Source organism: Oncorhynchus clarkii, chromosome 25 (assembly GCF_045791955.1).
Source record: "Oncorhynchus clarkii lewisi isolate Uvic-CL-2024 chromosome 25, UVic_Ocla_1.0, whole genome shotgun sequence".
Classification (NCBI taxonomy): Eukaryota; Metazoa; Chordata; class Actinopteri; order Salmoniformes; family Salmonidae; genus Oncorhynchus; species Oncorhynchus clarkii.
Genome location: NC_092171.1, coordinates 33364532 through 33388993, shown reverse-complemented (window position 1 = coordinate 33388993; position 24462 = coordinate 33364532). Strand labels below are relative to the sequence as shown.

General features: G+C 42.4%; 1 protein-coding gene across 1 annotated transcript; it reads left to right on the top strand.

Moving 5' to 3' along the window:
* Positions 1–598: 598 nt before the first annotated feature.
* LOC139383518 (gamma-aminobutyric acid receptor subunit rho-2-like) lies at positions 599–21455 on the top strand. The gene is made up of 9 exons (XM_071128083.1): positions 599–780; positions 2541–2647; positions 16337–16404; positions 18174–18397; positions 19290–19372; positions 19735–19875; positions 20113–20265; positions 20577–20797; positions 21105–21455. The coding sequence occupies exons 1-9, from the start codon at positions 620–622 to the stop codon at positions 21453–21455; spliced, it is 1509 nt and encodes a 502-aa protein (XP_070984184.1). The 5' UTR covers positions 599–619.
* Positions 21456–24462: the final 3007 nt, after the last annotated feature.

Genomic DNA, 24462 nt, shown 5'->3' with positions numbered 1-24462 from the left:
TTCTTATGTAGCCATACCAAATTTCATATACTTCACTTCCAAGCATTTCGCTACTCCCGCAATAACATCTGCTAAACAAGTGTATATGACCAATACATTTGACTTGATAGCATACTAATTTGTCTATCCCGGAATTAGATTTACTATGTTACATCTAGTTTATGAGACCAGGCTGGATTAGTCGTAGGACAATCTCTGCGCCTCCTCTGTGCTCTAGGCTACTTTGGTGTTATTTTGAGGTTACACTACATACTCATACATGGTTTCATCAAGCATGTTTAACATGCCAGTAGTGTAGACGCGGTGCTCCATGCCTGCATGTGTGCTTGCTGTGAGTCTGCGTCTGCTACAATGACCAACAGTGTGGTTGCGACCGACTGCTGCGCGCATCGAAACAACTGTGCAGTTGCTAACCAATGACAATCGGAGGAAATCTTTCGGAGTATAGATTCCCAAGCAGTCGTATTTATACACAACCTACACATCATCAAACCCTTTTGCAATGCCTGTCAGAACGCTTGGTTGTCCGTGAGCGAGAAGATGCGTTGGTATTCAAAGCCGTATACCTGTAGGACAAGTCATGGACTGAACGGGCTTTTGGACTCACTTGTGGAATTTTATGCTTGCCCGTGGCACGATGCCTTATCTGACTAAACCGCTGTTTTTACTCTTCTGTTTGGTTGTTACCGGGGAATGCCGTAGGCTTGGACACCGAGTACGGAGATGGACGGAAACCGTGGAGACGGCAAAGCATGGACCAGAGACCACAAAGCATGGCCCGTAAGTGGTACCCGAATATTGATCACCCAGGTGTGGGTTTTTGGTGCGCAATGGTTCAAGATCTGTTCCATGTCTGTCTGTCAACATGGTTCATTGCTATGATGTGTCTGGTCATCTGAGGGGTACACAATATTATTTTTCATCAAAGGTTTAATTTCACTAAACTTGATATCACTCTTTCTTGGTGCAGTAGATTGGGACATCATGATTAACGTTGATGATGATGAAGTAGAAAAATAAGATGTTGATGATCATTGCGACGAAGATGATGATTATAAACATAGTGATTGTGATGATCCACGCAGACAATCAAAATGCAGTGTTAATATAGCCTAATCATTCATTCTGCACTGCAGACAGAATTGGACATGGAAAAAATATTAAATAACTACAGTCATTATAAGGGATATATGAGAAAGAGCTCTATCTGGTAGCAATTGAGCCTGAGGATGAGGTTAAAGAGTGACAGAAAGCAGTACAAATGCATCATGACCCAGACAGAAGGTGGTCGTTTCAAGTTTTACACTAGACAGCCAGGGTAGAACCTATAGGTAGGTACTTGTTGTTCCTACTCATCAATGACAGGTTAGCAGCTGGCTGCCAGTGGCTCCAGTACGATCAAAGCACGACCACGTCTCTCAGGCACGTTTTGTCTATCTGTCAAAGATGGGAGCGGGCTGCAGATAACATGTTACTGTTATCATCAGGGCCAGCTCCAGGCATAAAGGACATAAGCACTGGGAAGCTTGATAAGCTAGCTCACATTGCTAATAATAACGTTAGCTAGCTTGCTTACATTGACATATGGTCAAACTAACTACATTCTCCATATTGACAAGTTCTAATTGTGTAAAAATTATTTGTAATCATCTTTTGATTGAAAAAGTGAAAGATCGGTAGTTAAACATCACAGCTTAGCTACTCCAGGAACATCATTTTCTCAGAGTTTCCCATTTGGAGGGTCGTTCAAGTGCAATTTCCCACTGGGAACTATGAGCTTCCAGTACCACATGAAAACAGTAATGGCCAAACGTGTAGAATAGCAGGAAATTTGCTTTAAAATTCATTTGAAAAACTTATCTCCACCCCAAAATGAGTTTCATGAAATATGTCATAAAATTGCCACATTTTCTCTCCGCCCCATGGCGAAATGTGTAGAACTTCAGAAAACTTGCTTTAAAACTGGAACATTTTCTCTACACCCGATAGCAAAATGTGTAGAATTGTAGGAAATTAACTCTAAAATAAAACATGTTCTCTCCACCATCAATACGGGGGGGAACTAAAATGTCTCACTTAGGGCCCCAAAAAGCTAGAGTTGGCCCTGGTTATCATTGAAAAGCAACATTTCCCATTTAGCTTTGATTGTGCTTGATATTACATTTTTTTATTTAACCTTTATTTAGGCAGTTCTATTGTAGTTCTATTGTTCCCATAGAGACCAAGGTCTCTTTGGCAAGGGAGCCCTTTACAAGAATAGGCACATTTGTAACCAGTGCATTTAATGGAGTCAAAGGCTTCCCAAATAGCACCCTATTCCCTATATAGTGCACTACTTTTGTGCACGACCAGAGCCCTATTGCATTATGCTCATAAGTAGTACACTAGGGAAAAGGGTCCCGTTTAGGACACAGACACATTCAGATTCCTAATGGCTTTCGCAATAACGCTCATTTAGAATGTCCTTTGTGTAAATCATTCCACCAGTTATCAACTCATCATTCATTAATATGGTGTTGTCTTGTTTTGTCATCTCCCAGTTCCTTGACAAAGAAACCTCCAGATGTGACCAAGAATCGCAAGCTGAAGACAGAGCAGCTTCTGAAAGTAGATGATCATGATTTCACCATGAGGCCGGCATTTGGAGGTAGGGATCACACACACGCGCACGCACATGCATACACACACACTGGCCGAAGAGACCAGATATGCTCTTATTGGATGGTTTTGGGGGACCCCATTTGTATGTAAGATGTCATGTAAAACACAACATGCAGGAACTGCTGTTAGATTTCCCATTCATAGTATTTACTTACCTTAGTTGAATGCACTCACTCTAAGTCACTCTGGATAATAACATCTGCTGAATGTGAAATGGTAATGCCACGTATGCCATTTCCATAGTGCTAGTTCACTTCACTTAGTTACTGATTTCAATGGTTTAGCTGTTAGTTCATTCAGAGTACTGTCCAGCATGACAGGTCAGTTACACACCTTCAGTAAAGGGAGAGAATGTGCTCAATTCTTATCCTCCAATTACATAAAATAAAACTTTATTTATACAGCACATTTCAGACATGGAATGCAACAAAATTATCTTTGCAGGGGAAAAAACTAATTAAAAACATGAAATATTTACCACAAAACAAACATAAGAGGATAAAAAACGAAAGAATAACAATAAAAACTGAACGATTAAAAAGCACACTAAGGAAAAGCAAAGCTAAAACGGTGTTTCAAGATTTTATAAAAACAATTATCCACCGTTTTGCCCCGCTCAGGATCTCTTGGAAGGCTACTCCAGAGGCTGGGGGTATAGTAACTAAAGGCTGCCTCTCCATGCCTCTTGGTCCGAGGCTTTGGGAGAGTTAAAAGGCCAGAGGACCTGAGGGACCTACTGGGTACGTAACTTAAAAGCATGTCTGACATGTATTGGGGTGCACAATCGTGGGTTGATTTTAAAAACTAGATTGGTTAAATAGATCCTAAACCAATTTAGAACTCGACCGGAGAGTGCAACCCACCTCTCCAGTCTGTCAAGAAGGACATCATGGTCAACCGTGTCGAATGCATCACCTTAAATCCAAGAGTACAAGGACAGAGAAATGTTTGGCATCTGTGTTTGTCTTGCTTGACTGACACCCAGCCTATTGTTGGTTACTTATCTCTGAAATATGCTGCAAACTCATCACATTTAGATGTGGAGGAAAGTTCACATAGGTTTGTGGGGTTAGGATTTATCAGGCCATCAATGGTCAAGAAGACAATTGTCAAATTATTCTGATTATTAGTGATCAAGTTAGAAAAATGAGCCCGTCTGGTATTTCTAATCGCCTTGTATATTTTTTTATTTTTAAAATTTTATTTCACCTTTATTTAACCAGGTAGGCTAGTTGAGAACAAGTTCTCATTTGCAACTGCGACCTGGCCAAGATAAAGCATAGCAGTGTGAACAGACAACACAGAGTTACACATGGAGTAAACAATAAAAAAGTCCATAACACAGTAGAAAAAAAGCGAGTCTATATACATTGTGTGCAAAAGGCATGAGGAGGGAGGCGAATAATAACAATTTTGCAGATTAACACTGGAGTGATAAATGATCAGATGGTCATGTACAGGTAGAGATATTGGTGTGCAAAAGAGCAGAAAAGTAAATAAATAAAAACAGTATGGGGATGAGGTAGGTAAAATTGGGTGGGCTATTTACCGATAGACTATGTACAGCTGCAGCGATCGGTTAGCTGCTCAGATAGCAGATGTTTGAAATTGGTGAGGGAGATAAAAGTCTCCAACTTCAGCGATTTTTGCAATTCGTTCCAGTCACAGGCAGCAGAGAACTGGAACGAAAGGCGGCCAAATGAGGTGTTGGCTTTAGGGATGATCAGTGAGATACACCTGCTGGAGCGCGTGCTACGGGTGGGTGTTGCCATCGTAACCAGTGAACTGAGATAAGGCGGAGCTTTACCTAGCATGGACTTGTAGATGACCTGGAGCCAGTGGGTCTGGCGACAAATATGTAGCGAGGGCCAGCCGACTAGAGCATACAGGTCGCAGTGGTGGGTGGTATAAGGTGCTTTAGTAACAAAACATATGGCACTGTGATAAACTGCATCCAGTTTGCTGAGTAGAGTGTTGGAAGCTATTTTGTAGATGACATCGCCGAAGTCGAGGATCGGTAGGATAGTCAGTTTTACTAGGGTAAGTTTGGCGGCGTGAGTGAAGGAGGCTTTGTTGTGGAATAGAAAGCCGACTCTAGATTTGATTTTAGATTGGAGATGTTTGATATGAGTCTGGAAGGAGAGTTTACAGTCTAGCCAGACACCTAGGTACTTATAGATGTCCACATATTCTAGGTCGGAACCATCCAGGGTGGTGATGCTAGTCGGGCGTGCGGGTGCAGGCAGCGAACGGTTGAAAAGCATGCATTTGGTTTTACTAGCGTTTAAGAGCAGTTGGAGGCCACGGAAGGAGTGTTGTATGGCATTAAAGCTTGTTTGGAGGTTAGATAGCACAGTGTCCAAGGACGGGCCGGAAGTATACAGAAGTCGGTATATAGTATAAAGTCGGTATATAGTTGAAGTCGGAAGTTTACATACACCTTAGCCAAATACATTTAATCCTAGTAAAAATTCCCTGTCTTAGGTCAGTTAGGATCACCACTTTATTTTAAGAATGTGAAATGTCAGAATAATAGTAGAGAGAATAATTTATTTCAGCTTTTATTTCTTTCATCACATTCCCAGTGGGTCAGAAGTTTACATACACTCAATTAGTATTTGGTAGCATTGCCATTAAATTGATTAACTTGGGTCAAACATTTCGGGTAGCCTTCCAGAAGCTTTCCACAATAAGTTGGGTGAATTTTGGCCCATTCGTCCTGACAGAGCTGGTGTAACCGAGGCAGGTTTGTATGCCTCCTTGCTCGCACACGCTTTTTCAGTTCTGCCCACAAATGTTCTATAGGATTGAGGTCAGGCCTTTGTGATGATCACTCCAATACCTTGACTTTGTTGTCCTTAAGCCATTTTTCCACGACTTTGGAAGTATGCTTGGGGTCATTGTCCATTTGGAAGACCCATTTGTGACCAAGCTTAAACTTCCTGACTGATGTCTTGAGATGTTGCTTCAATATATCCACGTAATTTCCCTTCTCATGAAGCCCTCTATTTTGTGAACATGATGCTGCCACCCCTATGCTTCACGGTTGGGATAGTGTTTTTCAGCTTGCAAGCCTCCCCCTTTTTCCTCCAAACATAACAATGGTCATTATGGCTAAACAGTTCTATTTTTGTCTCATCAGACCAGAGGACATTTCTCCAAAAAAGTATGATCTTTGTCTCCATGTGCAGTTGCAAACCATTGTCTGGCTTTTTAATGGCGGTTTTGGAGCAGTGGCTTCTTCCTTGCTGAGCGTCCTTTCAGGTTATGTCGATATAGGACTTGTTTTACTGTGAATATAGATACTTTTGTACTTGTTCCCTCCAGCATCTTCACAAGGTCCATTGCTGTTGTTCTGAGATTGATTTGCACTTTTCGCACCAAAGTACGTTAATCTCTAGGAGACAGAACGCGTCTCCTTCCTGAGCGGTATGACGGCTGCGTGGTCCAATGGTGTTTATACTTGCGTACTATTGTTTGTACAGATAAACGTGGTACCTTCAGGCATTTGGAAACGCCCAAGGATGAACCAGACTTGTGTAGGTCTACAATTTTTTTTCTGAGATCTTGGCTGATTTATTTTGATTTTCCCATGATGTCAAGTAAAGAGGCACTGAGTTTGAAGGTAGGCCTTGAAATACATCCACAAGTACACCTCCAACTGACTCAAATGATGTCAATTAGCCTATCAGAAGCTTCTAAAGTCATGACATAATTAACTGGAATTTTCTAAACTGTTTAAAAGCACAGTCAACTTCTTGTATGTAAACTTCTGACCCATTGGAATTGTGATACAGTGAATTATAAGTGAAATAATCTGTCTGTAAACAATTGTTGGAATAATTTTGTGTCATGCACAAAGTAGATGTCCTAACCAAATTGCCAGAACTATAGTTTTTTAACAAGAAATTTGTTGAGTGGTTGAAAAACGAGTTTCATTGACTCCAACCTAAGTGTATTTAAACTTCCGACTTCAACTGTATATGCCAAGTTACTCACTCAGAATATCCTAATGGCCTGCAACTTCTCCTGCCTGTTAGAAAAGCAAAGCACAAAGTTCTTACTGTCTGGAACCTATAAATACTTTGCCATAAATATAATTATACAGTAGTTGCGTAATCAATTAGATTTGCTGTCTTGGACCTGAGTTTTAAGCATAGATTTAGAGTAAGTAGAGCGGACATCCCCATTCAAGTCAATGATGCCATAACGGGTGCACTGATTCTATCCTATTCTACTCTATTTTAATTCTATGGTTTTAAGCCTCTTTTTCGGTTACCTCCGAATAATTACATTTCTGACAACCAGCTACCCCACTCTAAAGCATCTGAAAAGGAATTTTTCAAGCTGTCTACTAAGTTGGCACATACTGTAAACTTTAGCTTGTTATAGCCTACAAACTTGACTCCTCGTGTTCTTTGTGCAGTAGCGTGTTGAGAACAGTTCATGAGATGCTTCATGGTTTCCTGCTCAAACTGTAAGTGAATTTAGAGAGTATTTCTTAGTGCTTTGAGTCTTTGAAATCTAAGCAGTAGACTTGTATTATTGGATGTGTTCAGATGAGACTGTTGCTCAGGGCTAGTCTTTGTGTTGAGGCACATAAAAGTTTGCTTCGTTCGTCGCAGCCGAGAAATCTACCACCCCAAACTTTAGGATTGTTTTCTTTGTGACAAAGACAGCTTTTTTAACGATGTTTGGAGATGCTGCATTTGAAAACGAGAGAAAAGAGAGGACAGAAAGAAAGAGCATGCGCAAGTCTTCTTTCCTTTTGATGTTATCTTCTCAACTTGTTTCTTGTTTGGAGCCGATCTGATGAAAGTTTCTGTTTTGGGGGGTGTAGAGGGGCTTGTCTCCTCTCCTCGACTGTGACAGGGATCATTACTGCAGGGGAACGAATGTGTGGCACATCGATCAGCAGGGGGTCACACACACACACACACACACACACACACACACACACACACACACACACACACACACACACACACACACACACACACACACACACACACACACACACAAGGATACATGGAAACTCACCCAGGCTCAAACAGTAACAGTATCCTCCTCTCCTCTCCTCTCCTCTCCTCTCCTCTCCTCTCTTCTCCTTGAAGAGAAACACGCCTGTGGAGTTACACAGGACTAGTACAGAGGATCTAGTGGTTTGTAACTTTCTGCATGCAAATGGCCCAGTAAAGGAGATTTTCCCTGTACATGCTTGGCTTATTTTAGCCCCTCTCCTTGCATTTTAAAAGGCTGTGGGAAGTTTAAGGCTAATGTGTGCATGTCTTGGGACCCATACAGTTATTAGGCTTACATTATGAAACTGTTGCCCTCCTACCCTTAGACTGTATAGTCATATAGTTTGACATTTCAGGTGTTTCATCCAACAAAAGTGAAAAGGTCTAATCTAGTGCATTGGTAGGATGGATTCATTGCTATTAATCCTGGGTAAAATAGTGCATTAATGCATTAATCTTGCTTATCCATGAAAAGGGGAGTAGTCTGGGATCATGTGATGCATGGAGATGTAGAGAGAGAGCACTGTGCACCATTCACATGATAATGGGTACTGGATGTTAAGTGAAGCCACAGTATGCATGCTTTTCAGAAATGTGCTGGTTTAGTGGAATTAAGGATTTATCTCAGTCCACAAGGTCAACAGTGAGGTTCACTCTACTCTTTAACCACCACAATAAATCACACAGTGAAGTTCCCTCTCACAGCCGAGGAGTGGTGAGGAGAGGAGAGGAGAGGAGAGGAGAGGAGAGGAGAGGAGAGGAAAAGAGAGAGAGAGGAGAGGAAGGAGATGAGAGGAGAGGAGAGGAAGAGAGAGAAGAGGAGAGGAAGGGAGTGGAGAGGAAGGGAGAGGAGAGAAGAGGAGAGGCCAACACATTGTAAACACTTTTGCCACTGTGAGACATTACTTCTCTATGGCTGGAATATGGCTATGCTCTGCTGTGACATTCATGAATCTGCCAACTCAGAAGTGTCATGAACAGCAGTGGTCGTTAACATAATCCTGAACCACCAAAGTGGCGTGCTCTCCCGTGTATGTGTGTACTGTTTTATGTGTGTGTGTATTTGTGTTTTTGTGTCTGTCCGTCCGTCTGTCCGTCTGTCTGTTAGAGGTCGACCGGCATGGCCGATTAATTAGGGCCGATTTCCAGTTTTCATAACAATCGGTAATCAGCATTTTGGACGCCGATTACATTGCATTCCACGAGGAAAATGTGTGGCAGGCTGACCACCTGTTACGCGAGTGCAGCAAGGAGCCAAGGAAAGTTGCTAGCTAGCATTAAACTTACAGTGCCTTGCGAAAGTATTCGGCCCCCTTGAACTTTGCGACCTTTTGCCACATTTCAGGCTTCAAACATAAATATATAAAACTGTATTTTTTTGTGAAGGATCAACAACAAGTGGGACACAATCATGAAGTGGAACGACATTTATTGGATATTTCAAACTTTTTTAACAAATCAAAAACTGAAAAATTGGGCGTGCAAAATTATTCAGCCCCTTTACTTTCAGTGCAGCAAACTCTCTCCAGAAGTTCAGTGAGGATCTCTGAATGATCCAATGTTGACCTAAATTACCTAAATAAATAATCAAGTCTCCGTATAAATGCACCTGCACTGTGATAGTCTCAGAGGTCCGTCAAAAGCGCAGAGAGCATCATGAAGAACAAGGAACACACCAGGCAGGTCCGAGATACTGTTGTGAAGAAGTTTAAAGCCGGATTTGGATACAAAAAGATTTCCCAAGCTTTAAACATCCCAAGGAGCACTGTGCAATCGATAATATTGAAATGGAAGGAGTATCAGACCACTGCAAATCTACCAAGACCTGGCCGTCCCTATAAACTTTCAGCTCATACAAGGAGAAGACTGATCAGAGATGCAGCCAAGAGGCCCATGATCACTCTGGATGAACTGCAGAGATCTACAGCTGAGGTGGGAGACTCTGTCCATAGGACAACAATCAGTCGTATATTGCACAAATCTGGCCTTTATGGAAGAGTGGCAAGAAGAAAGCCATTTCTTAAAGATATCCATAAAAAGTGTTGGTTAAAGTTTGCCACAAGCCACCTGGGAGACACACCAAACATGTGGAAGAAGGTGCTCTGGTCAGATGAAACCAAAATTGAACTTTTTGGCAACAATGCAAAACGTTATGTTTGGCGTAAAAGCAACACAGCTGAACACACCATCCCCACTGTCAAACATGGTGATGGCAGCATCATGGTTTGGGCCTGCTTTTCTTCAGCAGGGACAGGGAAGATGGTTAAAATTGATGGGAAGATGGATGGAGCAAAATACAGGACCATTCTGGAAGAAAACCTGATGGAGTCTGCAAAAGACCTGAGACTGGGACGGAGATTTGTCTTTCAACAAGACAATGATCCAAAACATAAAGCAAAATCTACAATGGAATGGTTCAAAAATAAACATATCCAGGTGTTAGAATGGCCAAGTCAAAGTCCAGACCTGAATCCAATCGAGAATCTGTGGAAAGAACTGAAAACTGCTGTTCACAAATGCTCTCCATCCAACCTCACTGAGCTCGAGCTGTTTTGCAAGGAGGAATGGGAAAAAATGTCAGTCTCTCGATGTGCAAAACTGATAGAGACATACCCCAAGCAACTTACAGCTGTAATCGCAGCAAAAGGTGGCGCTACAAAGTATTAACTTAAGGGGGCTGAATAATTTTGCACGCCCAATTTTTCAGTTTTTGATTTGTTAAAAAAGTTTGAAATATCCAATAAATGTCGTTCCACTTCATGATTGTGTCCAACTTGTTGTTGATTCTTCACAAAAAAATACAGTTTTATATCTTTATGTTTGAAGCCTGAAATGTGGCAAAAGGTCGCAAAGTTCAAGGGGGCCGAATACTTTCGCAAGGCACTGTACCTTATAAAAAACAATCAATATTATTATAATTATAATTAATAATTATATTATAATTAAGTCTATGTTTTTATATTTGATAGAGCAGTCTGACTGAGCGGTGTTAGGCAGCAGCAGGATCGTAAACATTCATTCAAACGTCACTGTGTTTGCCAGCAGCTCTTAGCAATGCTTGAGTCACAGCGCTGTTTATGACTTCAACTCCTGAGATTCCTAAGACAACAACATAGCATGGCAGCAACACATGACGGTAGAGACACAACATGACAATAACATGGTAGCAACACAACATGGCAGCAGCACAATATGGTTGCAGCACAACACGGTAGCAGTACAAAACATGGTGCAAACATTGTTGGGCACAGACAACAGCACAAAGGGCAAGAAGGTACAGACAACAATACATCATGCAAAGCAGCCACAACTGTCAGTAAGAGTGTCCATGAGTCTTTGAAGGAAGAGATTGAGATAAAACTGTCCAGTAAAATAGCTCTGCAGTGGCTGCTATAGCCTTAAGGCGTTCGCATGCTTCCCAGCTGAAATAGTTCAGAAGAGTTTGTGCATATATTATGATTACATTTTGTGACATTTTTGTTCATTTTATACTTCGGTAAGTTTTTTGGGGGGGGGACTGTTCGAGCACACACATTTTTTTCTCAAGGCAAGCCAAAGTCAGTAGCTGAAGTCTGTAGCCGAAGTCTACGCCTCTTCGTCGGTGATTGATCAACAGTAGGGATTCTTTTTTTTGTTTTCAGTATTTCATTGAGAAATACTGCACCAGACATTATTGTTATTATTAGTATTTATTTTTTATTAACCCATACACCACCTGCTAAACCTCTTAGTTAGATGTCAAATTGAGCGACTAAGATCTCCTTGAGTTATTTTAGATTCATTCAGACTATTCTGTCTATGGTGTCTCAAGATGGACAAACTGTACTATTGCCACGTTTTTCTAATTCTTCAAGCAAATGTCTTTTAAGGAAGTATGCGAGCACCAGCCGAACTGAAGCATGCTGACGCCTTAGCCTAGCCTACCCATAACATCTAGATTGGTATTGCCCGCTGTAGCTAGCTGCTAGCCTTAGTTTAGCTTAGCCTAGCCGGAAACATGGCTGGATTTGGGGCAGAGGGAAAAATGTGCAGTTTATCATCCCATTCTACACATTTTGTTATGAGGCTAAGAGAACATTTAGCAGATTCAAAGCTAATTTCCTGCAATTCTGCACATTTTGCCATGTCTAGAATTGAGACTTACAGATGGCCCTCAACCAAAAAAATCATATATATATATATATTTAGGTCGGAGCCCCGGGGCACATGCACTTCGTGCCCATTCGTAAATCCAGCTCTTGCCGGAAATGCTAACGACCATGACCAGATTAAGATGGCAAGGGTTTCTCCTGCTGACCGCGTGGATTAGCACATGATGCACCAGGGACTTCTGCCGACAGCTGTTTACCATCCATAACTCTCTTTCCCAACAAACAGACGAAATGGGCTGCAAGCCTAGCTCAGTTTAAAGGACACAGTTAAAAGTACTGAGTAGTACTGAGATTTATAGTACAGACAGTAATGAGAAGTACTGAGATTTACAGTACAGACAGTAATGAGAAGTACTAAGATTTACAATACAGTTAGTACTGAGTTGTACTAAGACATACAGTACAGACAGTAATGAGTATAAGTATTACTGTAACATACATAACACTAGTAGTAACATCGTCTTACTGAACAACATTGTTGGGGTGATAAATATATTTAAATTGAGACTTTTTCTGAATTCCAAATGGCATCTTATTTTCTACATAGTGCACTGCTTAGGAATAGAGTACTGTATGTGATGTAGCCTCAAGACATTACCAGTTTGCAAATGTTTTCTTTTTTTCAAGTGAGACCCCATGTCTGTAGGCCTATTTCACCCAAACTTTGTTCCACAAAGCACTAAAAGATGGCAACATGAGGTCCTTGGACAGAAGTGCATGGGGTTTGCATCAGTGCATTTTTTATTTAGTCACTCCAGGAGGTCTTTTTACCCTCAGTTGATGTCCTTTAAAGACATTTTATGTGCAATATGCTGCCACGTTTCTGATGTGGAGTTGGAGTGTCAATATTATGAGTTTTTCATTAATTCATAGGCCTACTATTAAATCATTCATATCATCCTTTAATGCAAATTGACTCCAGACAACTTCTGTCTGTACACAATGTAGAGCCCTGGTGTAAACAGTGTAATACTCCTGATAAGAGTGTCTAGACTGCTGCACTATTACAGTCGCCACTTAGTTCAATGAGTTGAGATGTCACCAACACAGTAAATGTTTTTAACTTTCACTACCAAAGGAGTGCTTTTGCTATTTCAACTAAGGCTCCATACATACTTAAAGGGGAATGGTAACACTCTCCTTAAAATTACCCCTTTTTGCAATTATTATTTATAGTAAAGTAATGCATAAAGATGAATAAAAGAAATACATTTGTCTATAGAGTTTTATTATAATGTAACTCTAAACAAAAATGAAATGGAGTGTTGAAATCCTTTTTAACTTTTGACATTTTGAAATCCCACACATCCCAGTCAAGTCATGGTATCGATATTATCATTATTTTTTTCATACTGTAACTCTAAATCAACATGTTTGTTTTGAAATAGATATTCAATGTACCAGCCATCACCATGCTGTTAATGTATTTATCTCAAGTTGTAAAAAGAGAACATTGTATTGATGACTACTATGCAGAAACAGTCAGAAACTATTGATCTCCTGGGTCTCTTTTAGTCCAAATGTCAGAACTGGGACAAATTTAGGGCAAATCGAACCAAGGTCAGAGTGAAAGGATGCAGATTGGCTAACTGTGTGTGTGTGTGGGGGGGGGGGCTTATCTGATATCCATAAGCCTGATATACACACACGCACACACACACTGAGTTAAAAACCATAGGGAAATGAAAAGGTTTGCCCAGTGGGGAGTGGGGGTGTTTATTCCAACATTGTACCAGCATGGTTCACCCAACACAGAGTCATATGAATGTGGATCTAACCCGATCACAGATTCCCCAGGAGAGATATGTACATACATTGTACCAGCATGGTTTACCCAACACAGAGTCATATGAATGTGGATCTAACCCGATCACAGATTCCCCAGGAGAGATATGTACATACATTGTACCAGCATGGTTTACCCAACACAGAGTCATATGAATGTGGATCTAACCCGATCACAGATTCCCCAGGAGAGATATGTACATACATTGTACCAGCATGGTTCACCCAACACAGAGTCATATGAATGTGGATCTAACCCGATCACAGATTCCCCAGGAGAGATATGTACATACATTGAAACAAATAACCAACAGGTTGTAGGATGTGTTGCTGCGTAATATACAGTACTATCTATGGCAGAGTGAAACAACCATGCAACTCCAGTTCTAGATCGTTCCTCTGGCTATAGTTATGTGTCCACATGATGTTAATAGATGTCATTTAGAGTGAGGATGTAGCACTTAGGTTAGTTACAGTATTGTCTGTGCTAGTTATCCCAATTAACGAAAGCCTTTATTTTACCCAGTGATGCAAACACAAATAGGAAGTTGCATCATGTACATCATATCGCATGTAGTGGCAAAGCTGGTTTGTTCTATAATTGCTTCCACAGACAAGCTAATAACCATGCATCTTATTAGGGGAAAGAGAGGCACACCAGAGTCCTGGTCAAAAGTAGTGCACTATAAAGGGAATAGGGTGCCATTTGGGATGCTCGTTCTCAGCCCATATACTCTGATTGATGAAGAAGACGGATTCAGAAGCAAAACACTTGGAATACGTTCCTCATTAAGAACTTGGAATACGTTCCTCATTAAGAACTTGGAATACGTTCCTCATTAAGTGATTTTGAACCACATAAAATCTAAAAGCAGCTGGCAGGCAAATCCACATTTACAACCTCTTCTGAAATGTCAGCTGTAATTTATATTTTCTGTAATCATGTCTTCGCTGCAGTGAATCTGTCTCCATACATCAGTAGATGCTATTCTATCCAGATAATATTTAGGGCTTGTACCCCTCTGCCTCTCACAGACAGTGTATGTTTAGATCCCAAATGTCAACCTATTCCAATGGCTGTGGTCAAAACACTATAAATGGAATATGATGCTATTTCAGATGCAGACAGTGATAATTCCTTTATCATTTTAGTAATCCCAAAGTGCCATAAAGACCCCTCCTCTGCTGCTGTCTCAATGGCTTTGGAAGGCACTGACTCTAATCTGGCATTTATCGTCTCCTCTAATCTCATCAGATTACAGACTGTATTGATACATAAAGTGTATGACATAGAGGTATGCAGGACAGTATTTGCTGCTGCGTGACAGTACGTGTTATACATACTGCACCAGACTGGCAATGTGAAGTGGTCTGATTAATATTATACTCATTTTCAGGAGGTCGTAGGTTGTCTGAAACGTAACGTGTTGCATCGGGTCAGAGAAGTGAGTCCAGATGTCATTCAACTGTGTGCTGTAACCTATGTTCTTCACCCTGGGCTCGTATTTCTCAAGCGTCTCAGAGTAGGTGTGCTGATCTAGGATTAGCACCCCCCAGTCCATTCATTTTTTTAAATATATATATAAAAAACAAAACTGATCCTAGATCACCACTCCTACTCTGAGACGCTTGTGCCGAGTTTCCATCTGAGATTTTACCCCATTGTTCTACCCAAAAGGCTCAGACTTTTCTGCTTCCATCTATGCGGGCCAGCACCCCATGTCTCACTGGGCCACGGCTCCAACGGACCTGCTCTGATTTAGAGCCACTGATATTTTTCAGATTGTATTTACATAACAATGGCTAACTGTGAACTTTAACACTTACTTACAAAGTGTTCTGCTTGCCGCAAGTCTTTAGTGTCACACTCCTGATAGAAGCACCATAATACTAGAGATCACATTATCATTAAACACTGACGACAAGCTGGTGTGGGGTAAGTCTTAGGTGGAAGTGCAACATGGATGAATATTGAATATGGCCCTGTGGGTCTCGTATGGTCCTCCTTTGAATTACACAGATTTAAAATGTACTTACTGGTGGCCCCTGTGGGTGTAACAGGGATACTGCAAGTCCAGTTATTACATGGAAAGGCAGAGAAGACAGAACCTTTTCCAGAACTTGGCCTAGTTTTTGTTGTCAGAGTACAGTTGCGTAATGTGGGCTTGATTCTTTGCTCTTCTGCCCCCGAACTGCTGAATTGGTTCTAAACCCTATCGTTTCCGCTCCCTTTAAGTCTACAGTACTAGACTTGAGTCAGGTTTTGACGAGTGAGTCATTGCCGAGCAACAATTTCGCTGTAAAGTTCAAAGCTGAATCATTGACTTATTTGCCTGTAAGGAAATACGGTACATCCGCTGTAACTAGGTGTCGCAGTCTATGAGCCACCTGATACTTTAAATACGGTACAGAAGCTGTAACTAGGTGTCGCAGTCTATGAGCCACCTGATACTGGCATACTTTAGTTTGTTTAAAGCAAAATGAACACAGACGCTGCCTCGCTCCAAAACCAAGGTGCATGACTTGAGGAGCTAACTAAAGAGAAGAGGAAATATAGCAACTTGGAGAACATTGGAAGTGGATCAAAATGCTTGTTCATTGTTAAAACCAACACTTTTTGTCCCATAGTCTTCATACGTGTTTCTGTATGTTGTATATTAATATGCTGTAGTTTGTTCAAATCATTTTTTCTGTGGTTTCTTTCTTTTTGTTTCCCAGGCCCTGCTATCCCAGTCGGAGTGGACGTACAGGTGGAGAGCCTGGATAGCATCTCAGAAGTAGACATGGTAGGTTGAAGCTATCCAATTTCTGTACTCTGAAGTTATGACGCAACATCTTCAACTCCGCATTGTGGAAATTTTGTGAGAGTAAAATCACCACATCATTAACATTTAAGTTATTATTTCCTGTATCCAAATTGACACGGTTTGTTGGAGTATTTTTGTGCTAGCTAAATCCCTTGAGATCTAACAGACTGTAACATATTGATAGTTGTTATTGACCATGCAGATGGGCATCATAATGATGGGTACTCCCAACTGTTGCTATTATTATATAATGAGAGTGGGCTGAAAGAGGGGGTGAGAGGAAGAGGAGGAGGAGGGGTAGTAGGAGGGGGTGGAGGTGTGGAGGAAGAGGTGTAAGTGGAGGAGGAGAAGGCGTAATGGGAGGAGGAGTAAAAGGAGGCAGGGGAGGAGGAGGCGTAAGTGGAAGAGGAGGGGTAGTAGAAGTGGGTAGAGGTGGGGAGGAGGAGTCAGAGGAGGAGGAGAAGGCGTAAGTGGAGGAGGAGGCGTAAGGGCAGGAGGACTAGAAGTAGGAGGGTTGTAGGAGTGGATGGAAATGGAGAGGAGGAGGCAGAGGAGGAGGCGTAAGTGGAGGAGGAGGAGGAGGAGGAGGAGGGGTAGTAGGAGGGGAGGAGGAGTAGGCTGAGGAGGAGGCGTAAGTGGAGGAGGAGGAGGAAGAGGCAGAGGAGGAGGAGGAAGAGGCAGAGGAGGAGGCGTAAGTGGAGAAGGAGGAGGAAGAGGCAGAGGAGGAGGAGGAAGAGGCAGAGGAGGAGGAGGAAGAGGCTGAGGAGGAGGAGGCGTAAGTGGAGAAGGAGGAGGAAGAGGCAGAGGAGGAGGAGGAAGAGGCAGAGGAGGAGGAGGAAGAGGCAGAGGAGGAGGAGGCGTAAGTGGAGAAGGAGGAGGAAGAGGCAGAGGAGGAGGAGGCAGAGGAGGAGGAGGAAGAGGCAGAGGAGGAGGAGGCGTAAGTGGAGAAGGAGGAGGAATAGGCAGAGGAGGAAGAGGCAGAGGAGGAGGAGGCGTAAGTGGAGAAGGAGTAGGAGAAGGAGTAGGTTTCAGTTTCTTTGTAGTAGAGCTCAACCACAGAGGTGTGAAAGGTTGCAGAGAAATCAAAGACACTGATCTGAACTTATCTGCTCTGTCCGTTGACTTTCAGCCTACACTTAATTTCAGCCCCAACAGGATTTGAACCCAAAGTTCTATAAGCTCTGACAGCTGGGTTTAAGACTTGCATTTATATAATATAGTACTTTTTGCAAAGTCATAGCTTTATTTTCTGGGTATAATTCACTCATTGGATAACTCAACCCCAAATGTCCTCAGTAGCATAGTTTTACTATGCTTGAGTATGATGATTCACTGGACATAGTTACTATCCTAGAGTATGATGATTCACTGGGCGTAGTTACTATGCTAGAGCATGATGATTCACTGGGTGTAGTTACTATCCTAGAGTATGATGATTCACTGGGTGTAGTTACTATCTTAGAGTATGATGATTCACTGGGTATAGTTACTATGCTAGAGTATGATGATTCACTGGGTGTAGTTACTATCCTAGAGTATGATGATTCACTGGGTATAGTTACTATGCTAGAGTATGATGATTCACTGGGTGTAGTTACTATCCTAGAGTATGATGATTCACTGTACATAGTTACTATCCTAGAGTATGATGATTCACTGGGTGTAGTTACTGTCCTGTTTCCATTTTCCGGTCATCCACACGTTAGTTAGACATTAAACCCTTCCTTTCGTCTCCTCTCCTCCAATAGGACTTCACCATGACCCTGTACCTGAGACACTATTGGAAGGACGAGCGTCTGTCCTTCACCAGCTCCACCAATAAGAGCATGACATTTGACGGGCGTCTGGTCAAGAAGATCTGGGTGCCCGATGTGTTCTTCGTCCACTCCAAGAGATCCTTCATCCATGACACCACCACAGTCAACATCATGCTCAGGGTCTTTCCCGACGGACACGTCCTCTACAGCCTGAGGTGGAGCTGGGATGCTTTGGGGACTAGGGTTGCAAAATTCCAGTCACTTTTCCAAAATTCCCTTGTTTTCAAGAAATCCTGGTTGGAAGATTCCCTGAATCAGAGGTAGCAGGAAATCCAGAATCCTTCAACCAGGATTTCTGGAAAATCTAGGCATTTTTGCAACCTTACTGGGGACATTGTGCAGGTCATTCTTTGTCATGCAGGGTTGGGATCAATTCAGATTTCAATTAACTTTCTAAATTGACTGGTGCTAGTGCTGGGCTGAAACAAAAACCTACACACGCTGCTCCAAAGTGATTGACTGCTCATATTGTCAATACTTGGAATGATGTACTTAGCTGTTGACTTAAGAATTTTAAATGTATTCAGTTTGGAATATTAATAGTATCCTAACTTTTTATACTAAACATAACATGCTCCTGTGCAGGATGTAGGTATGTTGACACCTAGACAAGAAGATACATTTGCATTTTGCTCCTGTTGTTAGTTAAAATTAGAAATGTGCTTCTGGCTGGTGATGTTTTTTTATTTATTTTTTTATCTGCTTTTGAAAACTAGGCCAAAATGTGAAGGTACTACTAAGTTGTTGTTTAATGCCAGATAGTTTGGTCTTTTATGCTGCTCAAAGTCATTCACCAGACAATAGATGCACAAATTGTGTTTTAATGGCTTGAGAACATGCTCATTTGTTATTCATGACAGTGGCCCTGTTTTGAGTGTTTTACCGCACTCCAAAAAATGAGATTTTCCAAGTTCTTTGATGCTATTTATTTATTTCAGAAGGCAAAAAGAGCCTATAATATCTACAAGAACGTAATGTTATGTGTTGTATAAGGCTCATGGAGGAATCGTAAAGTTGTCATGGATCTGTGTTGTCCTTACTGTACAGGGTGACAGTGACAGCAGCCTGTAACATGGACTTCAGCCGCTTCCCTTTAGACACCCAGTCCTGCTCCCTGGAGCTAGAGAGCTGTGAGTAGGCTAACTTTCAGAGTTTCATTGAAAATCTTCATTGACCTTTAGAAAATATGTCAGGGCATACTATTTAGTATTTTTTTCATCTACAGTATACACAAACAGAACAGTATTATTGAGAATATCTAAATGTTTTTAAGCTTTGAATAATTAGATGAGTAGACAGGCAAAGAGTAGAGACCCACAGATGTCAATTTCATTGAAAACATCATTGATTCAACCAGTGGGGGATGTCAGAAAGACAGGGATTGAACTCAGGACCATTGGTTTATACAGTACATGTGCGTTTCCTGCCGGGGTTGTTACCACTGGCCCACACAGGCACCACTTGTATCTCTAAAGTTGGTTGTGCCCCCCAGATGCATATACGGATGAGGACCTGATGCTGTACTGGAAGAGTGGGGATGAGTCCTTGAGTACGGATGACCGTATCTCCTTGTCTCAGTTCCTCATCCAGAAGTTCCACACCACATCTCGGCTGGCCTTCTACAGCAGTACTGGTAATAATCACCATAACCATGTGAGAATCACACATTCCCAGAAAAAATCTGGTAACTTTGCAAAAATTATCTTGTTTTCCAGAAGTCCTTGGTTGGAATAAGCAGAAAACCTGGAATCCTTCAACCAAAATTTCTGAAAAACCTTGGAATTTTTGGAAAGCTACCAGCATTTTTCAAACCTACCAGTGATATTATTATTGATCCATACCTACCCATTGTGTTCCTCCTCATGTACAGGCTGGTACAACCGTCTGTACATCAACTTCACCCTGCGGAGACACATCTTCTTCTTCCTGCTTCAGACCTACTTCCCGGCTACCCTCATGGTTATGCTGTCTTGGGTGTCCTTCTGGATCGACCGCAGGGCCGTCCCAGCTCGTGTCTCCCTGGGTAAGATGCTAGCGCTACTATGGAAGATCAATATTCAGAAGTGGTACAGTTAATGCTGTTTCTAGTGCTGCTTAATCCCCTCATTGCCAGATGTCAGGCTTTCTGTAGTTTTTCAGTTATTACAGTGTATTTCAGAGGTTGGAACAATAAAGCCATCTCTGTCAGACCTTTTTAAAGTGCTGGTGGACGATGAACGTAAACATATTTAAAGATAGTTTGATTCTTCGACAGGGTCTGACTGTCTTCTTGGTAAATAATACAGAAGAGAGCAGTCTTGAACTCTTGTTATTTCCTTCTCCTGTTCCCTGCAGGTATCACTACAGTGCTCACCATGTCCACCATCATCACTGGAGTCAACGCCTCCATGCCCAGAGTATCCTACATCAAAGCAGTGGACATCTACCTGTGGGTCAGCTTCGTGTTTGTCTTCCTGTCTGTCCTGGAGTACGCTGCTGTCAACTACCTGTCCACTGCACAGGACCGCAGGGAACGCAAGATGAGAGACGAGATGAGGGAAAGGGCCAGGTCACAGGTAATAAATTGCTACCACAGTACTGTGTGTCTAAAACCTTTTTCCAAGACAAAATCGCAATATCTCTTAATACAGTTTGCTCTTCATTTCATGCAGTTTGGTTGGATTAACAGACACTTCTGACACGTTATACTTCCTTGTCTCTTCTATGGCCAAATCTAACGTATGCCAACACATTCATTTTTGATCAAATCTCTCATTGACATGAATTCAAAAGTTCAAATTACAGGCTTGCACCTCAAGTTAGTTTAGTTCCATTTTCCCTGGCACAACCTCTGTCTTTCTCACCTTCTCTCCTGACCTGCAGTCGCTGCCCTGCACCTGTGGCATGTCCCAGACCAGGACCATGCTATTAGACGGGACCTACAGCGAGGCGGACACTAACAGCCTGGCCGGCTACACCTCAGGAACTATGGGGCCCGAGGAGGACATGGATATGCCCCGCGACATGATGACTGAGAAGCAGCCTCCTGGAGAACATACAGTGGTCCACCTGTCTGCCAGCAGCGAGTCAACGACAACCAAGAAGAAAGGCATCAGGGCCCTCAATATTATCCAGAATACACACACCATCGACAAGTACTCCAGGATGTTATTCCCTGGCTCCTATATCCTATTCAACATAATCTACTGGTGTTCATACTGTTTAGGAGCGTAGGGTCTACTGTATAGGAGCGTAGGGTCTAATGTTTAGGAGCGTAGGGTCTACTGTATAGGAGCGTAGGGTCTACTGTTTAGGAGCGTAGGGTCTACTGTATAGGAGCGTAGTGTCTACTGTTTAGGAGCGTAGGGTCTACTGTTTAGGAGCGTAGGGTCTGTTTAGGAGCGTAGGGTCTAATGTTTAGGAGCGTAGGGTCTACTGTATAGGAGCGTAGGGTCTGTTTAGGAGCGTAGGGTCTACTGTTTAGGAGCGTAGGGTCTCTTGTTTAGGAGCGTAGGGTCTGTTTAGGAGCGTAGGGTCTCTTGTTTAGGAGCGTAGGGTTTAATGTTTAGGAGCGTAGGGTCTACTGTTTAGGAGCGTAGGGTCTCTTGTTTAGGAGCGTAGGGTCTACTGTTTAGGAGCGTAGGGTCTACTGTTTAGGAGCGTAGGGTCTAATGTTTAAGAGCGTAGGGTCTACTTTTTAGGAGCGTAGGATCTACTGTTTAGGAGCGTAGGGTCTACTGTATTGGCAGTATTGGCCCTGGTCAATTGTTGTGCACTATCTAGGAAATAGGGTGCCATTTGGGATGCACCCTATGTTCATCAAATGAATGTGTTTAACACACTCCTCAAGGACAAGAGAGGCTGCAGTTGGTGTTTACATGGACATTTGGTACTAATGGCTAATATTTAGGATGGACTTTTGACTGCGGCACTGGCCTATATGAGACTGATCTATACTGAAAAAATATATAAATGCAACATGCAACAATTTCAATAATTTTACTGAGTTACAGAAATCAACCAATTGAAATTAATTTCTTATGTCCTAATCTATGGATTTCACATGACTGGGCAGGGGCACAGCCATGGGTGGGCCTGGGAGGGCATAGGCACACCCACTGGGGAGCCAGACCCAGCCAATCAGAATGAGTTTTTCTCCACAAAAGGGCTTTATTACAGATATAAATATTCCTCAGTCCCATCAGCTGCCTGGGTGGCTGGTCTCAGATGAAGAAGTTGGATGTGGAGGTCTTGGGCTGGCGTGGTTACACGTGGTCTGCGTTTGTGAGGCCAGTTGGACGTACTGCCAAATTCTCTAAAACGACGGTGGAGGTGGCTTATGGTAGAGAAATTAACATTAATTTCTCTGGCAACAGCTCTGGACATTCTTGCAGTCAGCATGACAATTGAACGCTCCCTCAAAACTTGAGACATCTGTGGTATTGTGTTGTGTGACACAACTGCACATTTTAGAGTGGCCTTTTATTGTCCCCAGCACAAGGTGCACCTATGTAAGTGTCATGCTGTTTAATCAACTTCTTGTTTTGCCTGTCAGGTGGATGAATTATCTTGGCAAAGGATAAATGCTCACAAACAGGGATGATATTTGTGCATATGGAATATTTCTGGGATCTTTTATTTCAGCTCATGAAACATGGGACCAACACTTTACATGTTGCATTTATATTTTTGTTCAGTATATATGGGTCTGTGCTTACTATGTATATTAAGGTAAGTGTGACTCACTCACGAAGGATGAAAGAGGTGGCGAGCATCTGAGAGACAGAGACAGTTCTATGTGGATATTTGGCACAGATGACGAGAGAGAGAGAGAGAGAGAGAGAGAGAGATGTTCTTCATCATCCCACTCTAGCTTTTGTGAATTCCTCTTAATGTATTCCACAGCGTGATTGATTGCTCTGCAAGTACGTATCAGCGGTTGTTTAAAAACTATTTTGTCCACAGAAGTCTTTTGTACAAATGTACAGTATGTCTACAATGTTGTTAACTTTGCATTCAGGTCTATTTGACCAAGTACCAGTTCAGCCTGGTGGTGGAGTATAATAGTTGTGTGTCAAATGTAGTGCACGGGATTATATAGAGAACATGATGCCATTAGGGACACACACAGTAAATTGCTCTGGATTAGAGTGTCTGCTACTACATACAGTACCTGTCAAAAGTTTGGGCACACCTACTCATTCAAGGGTTTTTCTTTATGTTTACTATTTTCTATGTTGTAGAAAAATAGTGAAGACATCAAAACTATGAAATAACACATATGGAATCATGTAGTAATCAAAAAAGTGTTAAACACATCAAAATATATTTTAGATTTTAGACTCTTCAAAGTAGCCACCCTTTGCCTTGATGACAGCTTAGCATTGTCTCAACCAGCTTCATGAGGTAGTCAGTCACCTGGAATGCTTTTCCAACAGACTTGAAGGAGTTCTCACATACTGTATGCTGCCTTCACTCTGCGGTCCAACTCATCCCAAACAATCTCAATTGGGTTGATGTCGGGTGATTGTGGCCAGGTCATCTGATGCAGCACTACATCACTCTCCTTCTTGGTCAAATAGCCCTTACTTCCATGACTCAGGATATGACCCAGATGCAGCCACAGGAGGGAGATAGTACAGTTCTCAGATGATTTATTGTAAACATGGGGCAGGCAAAGGGCAGGTTGAGGACAGGCAGGGGTTCGTGATCAGGTCTGAGTCAGGCAGGTACAGGACGGCAGGCAGGCTCGGGGTCAGGGCAGGCAGAGGTTTGTAATTAGGTTCGAGCCAGGCAGGTACAGGATGGCAGGCAGGCTCGGGGTCAGGTCAGGCAGAGGTTCGTAATTAGATCAGAGTCAGGCAGGTACAGGATGGCAGGCAGGCTCGGGGTCAGGGCAGGCAGAATAGTCAGAACCGGGAAAAGTAGGAAACAGGAGACATAGGGCTGTGAGATATAGGTTTAATTCTGGACACATGAAAAGTCGGCTGTATACTGAGGGTACGGGGCAAAGGAAGACGAACAGCAGAGGGGCTAAGGATCTTGAAGATGGGGAAGGGCTGATCAAATAGGGGGGACAGTTTGCGGGATAGGTGGTGGGATTAGTGGAGACGAGGCAGCGAAGAGTCGTCTCCAGGTCCTGATTGGCTCTCTCCGACTGGCCGTTGGACTGGGTATGAAAACCAGAGGACAGGCTGGCCGATGACCCAATAAGGGTGCAGAACGCCTTCCAGAACTGGCA

What these genes read in the sequence shown, in the direction of transcription:
- LOC139383518 (XM_071128083.1), top strand. Translation starts at nt 620, where the DNA reads ATGCTTGCCCGTGGCACGATGCCTTATCTGACTAAACCGCTGTTTTTA. An exon ending in GAGACCACAAAGCATGGCCC is followed by an intron (nt 781 to 2,540) that starts GTAAGTGGTACC and finishes GTCATCTCCCAG; the next exon opens with TTCCTTGACAAAGAAACCTC. An exon ending in GCATCTCAGAAGTAGACATG is followed by an intron (nt 16,405 to 18,173) that starts GTAGGTTGAAGC and finishes CTCCTCCAATAG; the next exon opens with GACTTCACCATGACCCTGTA.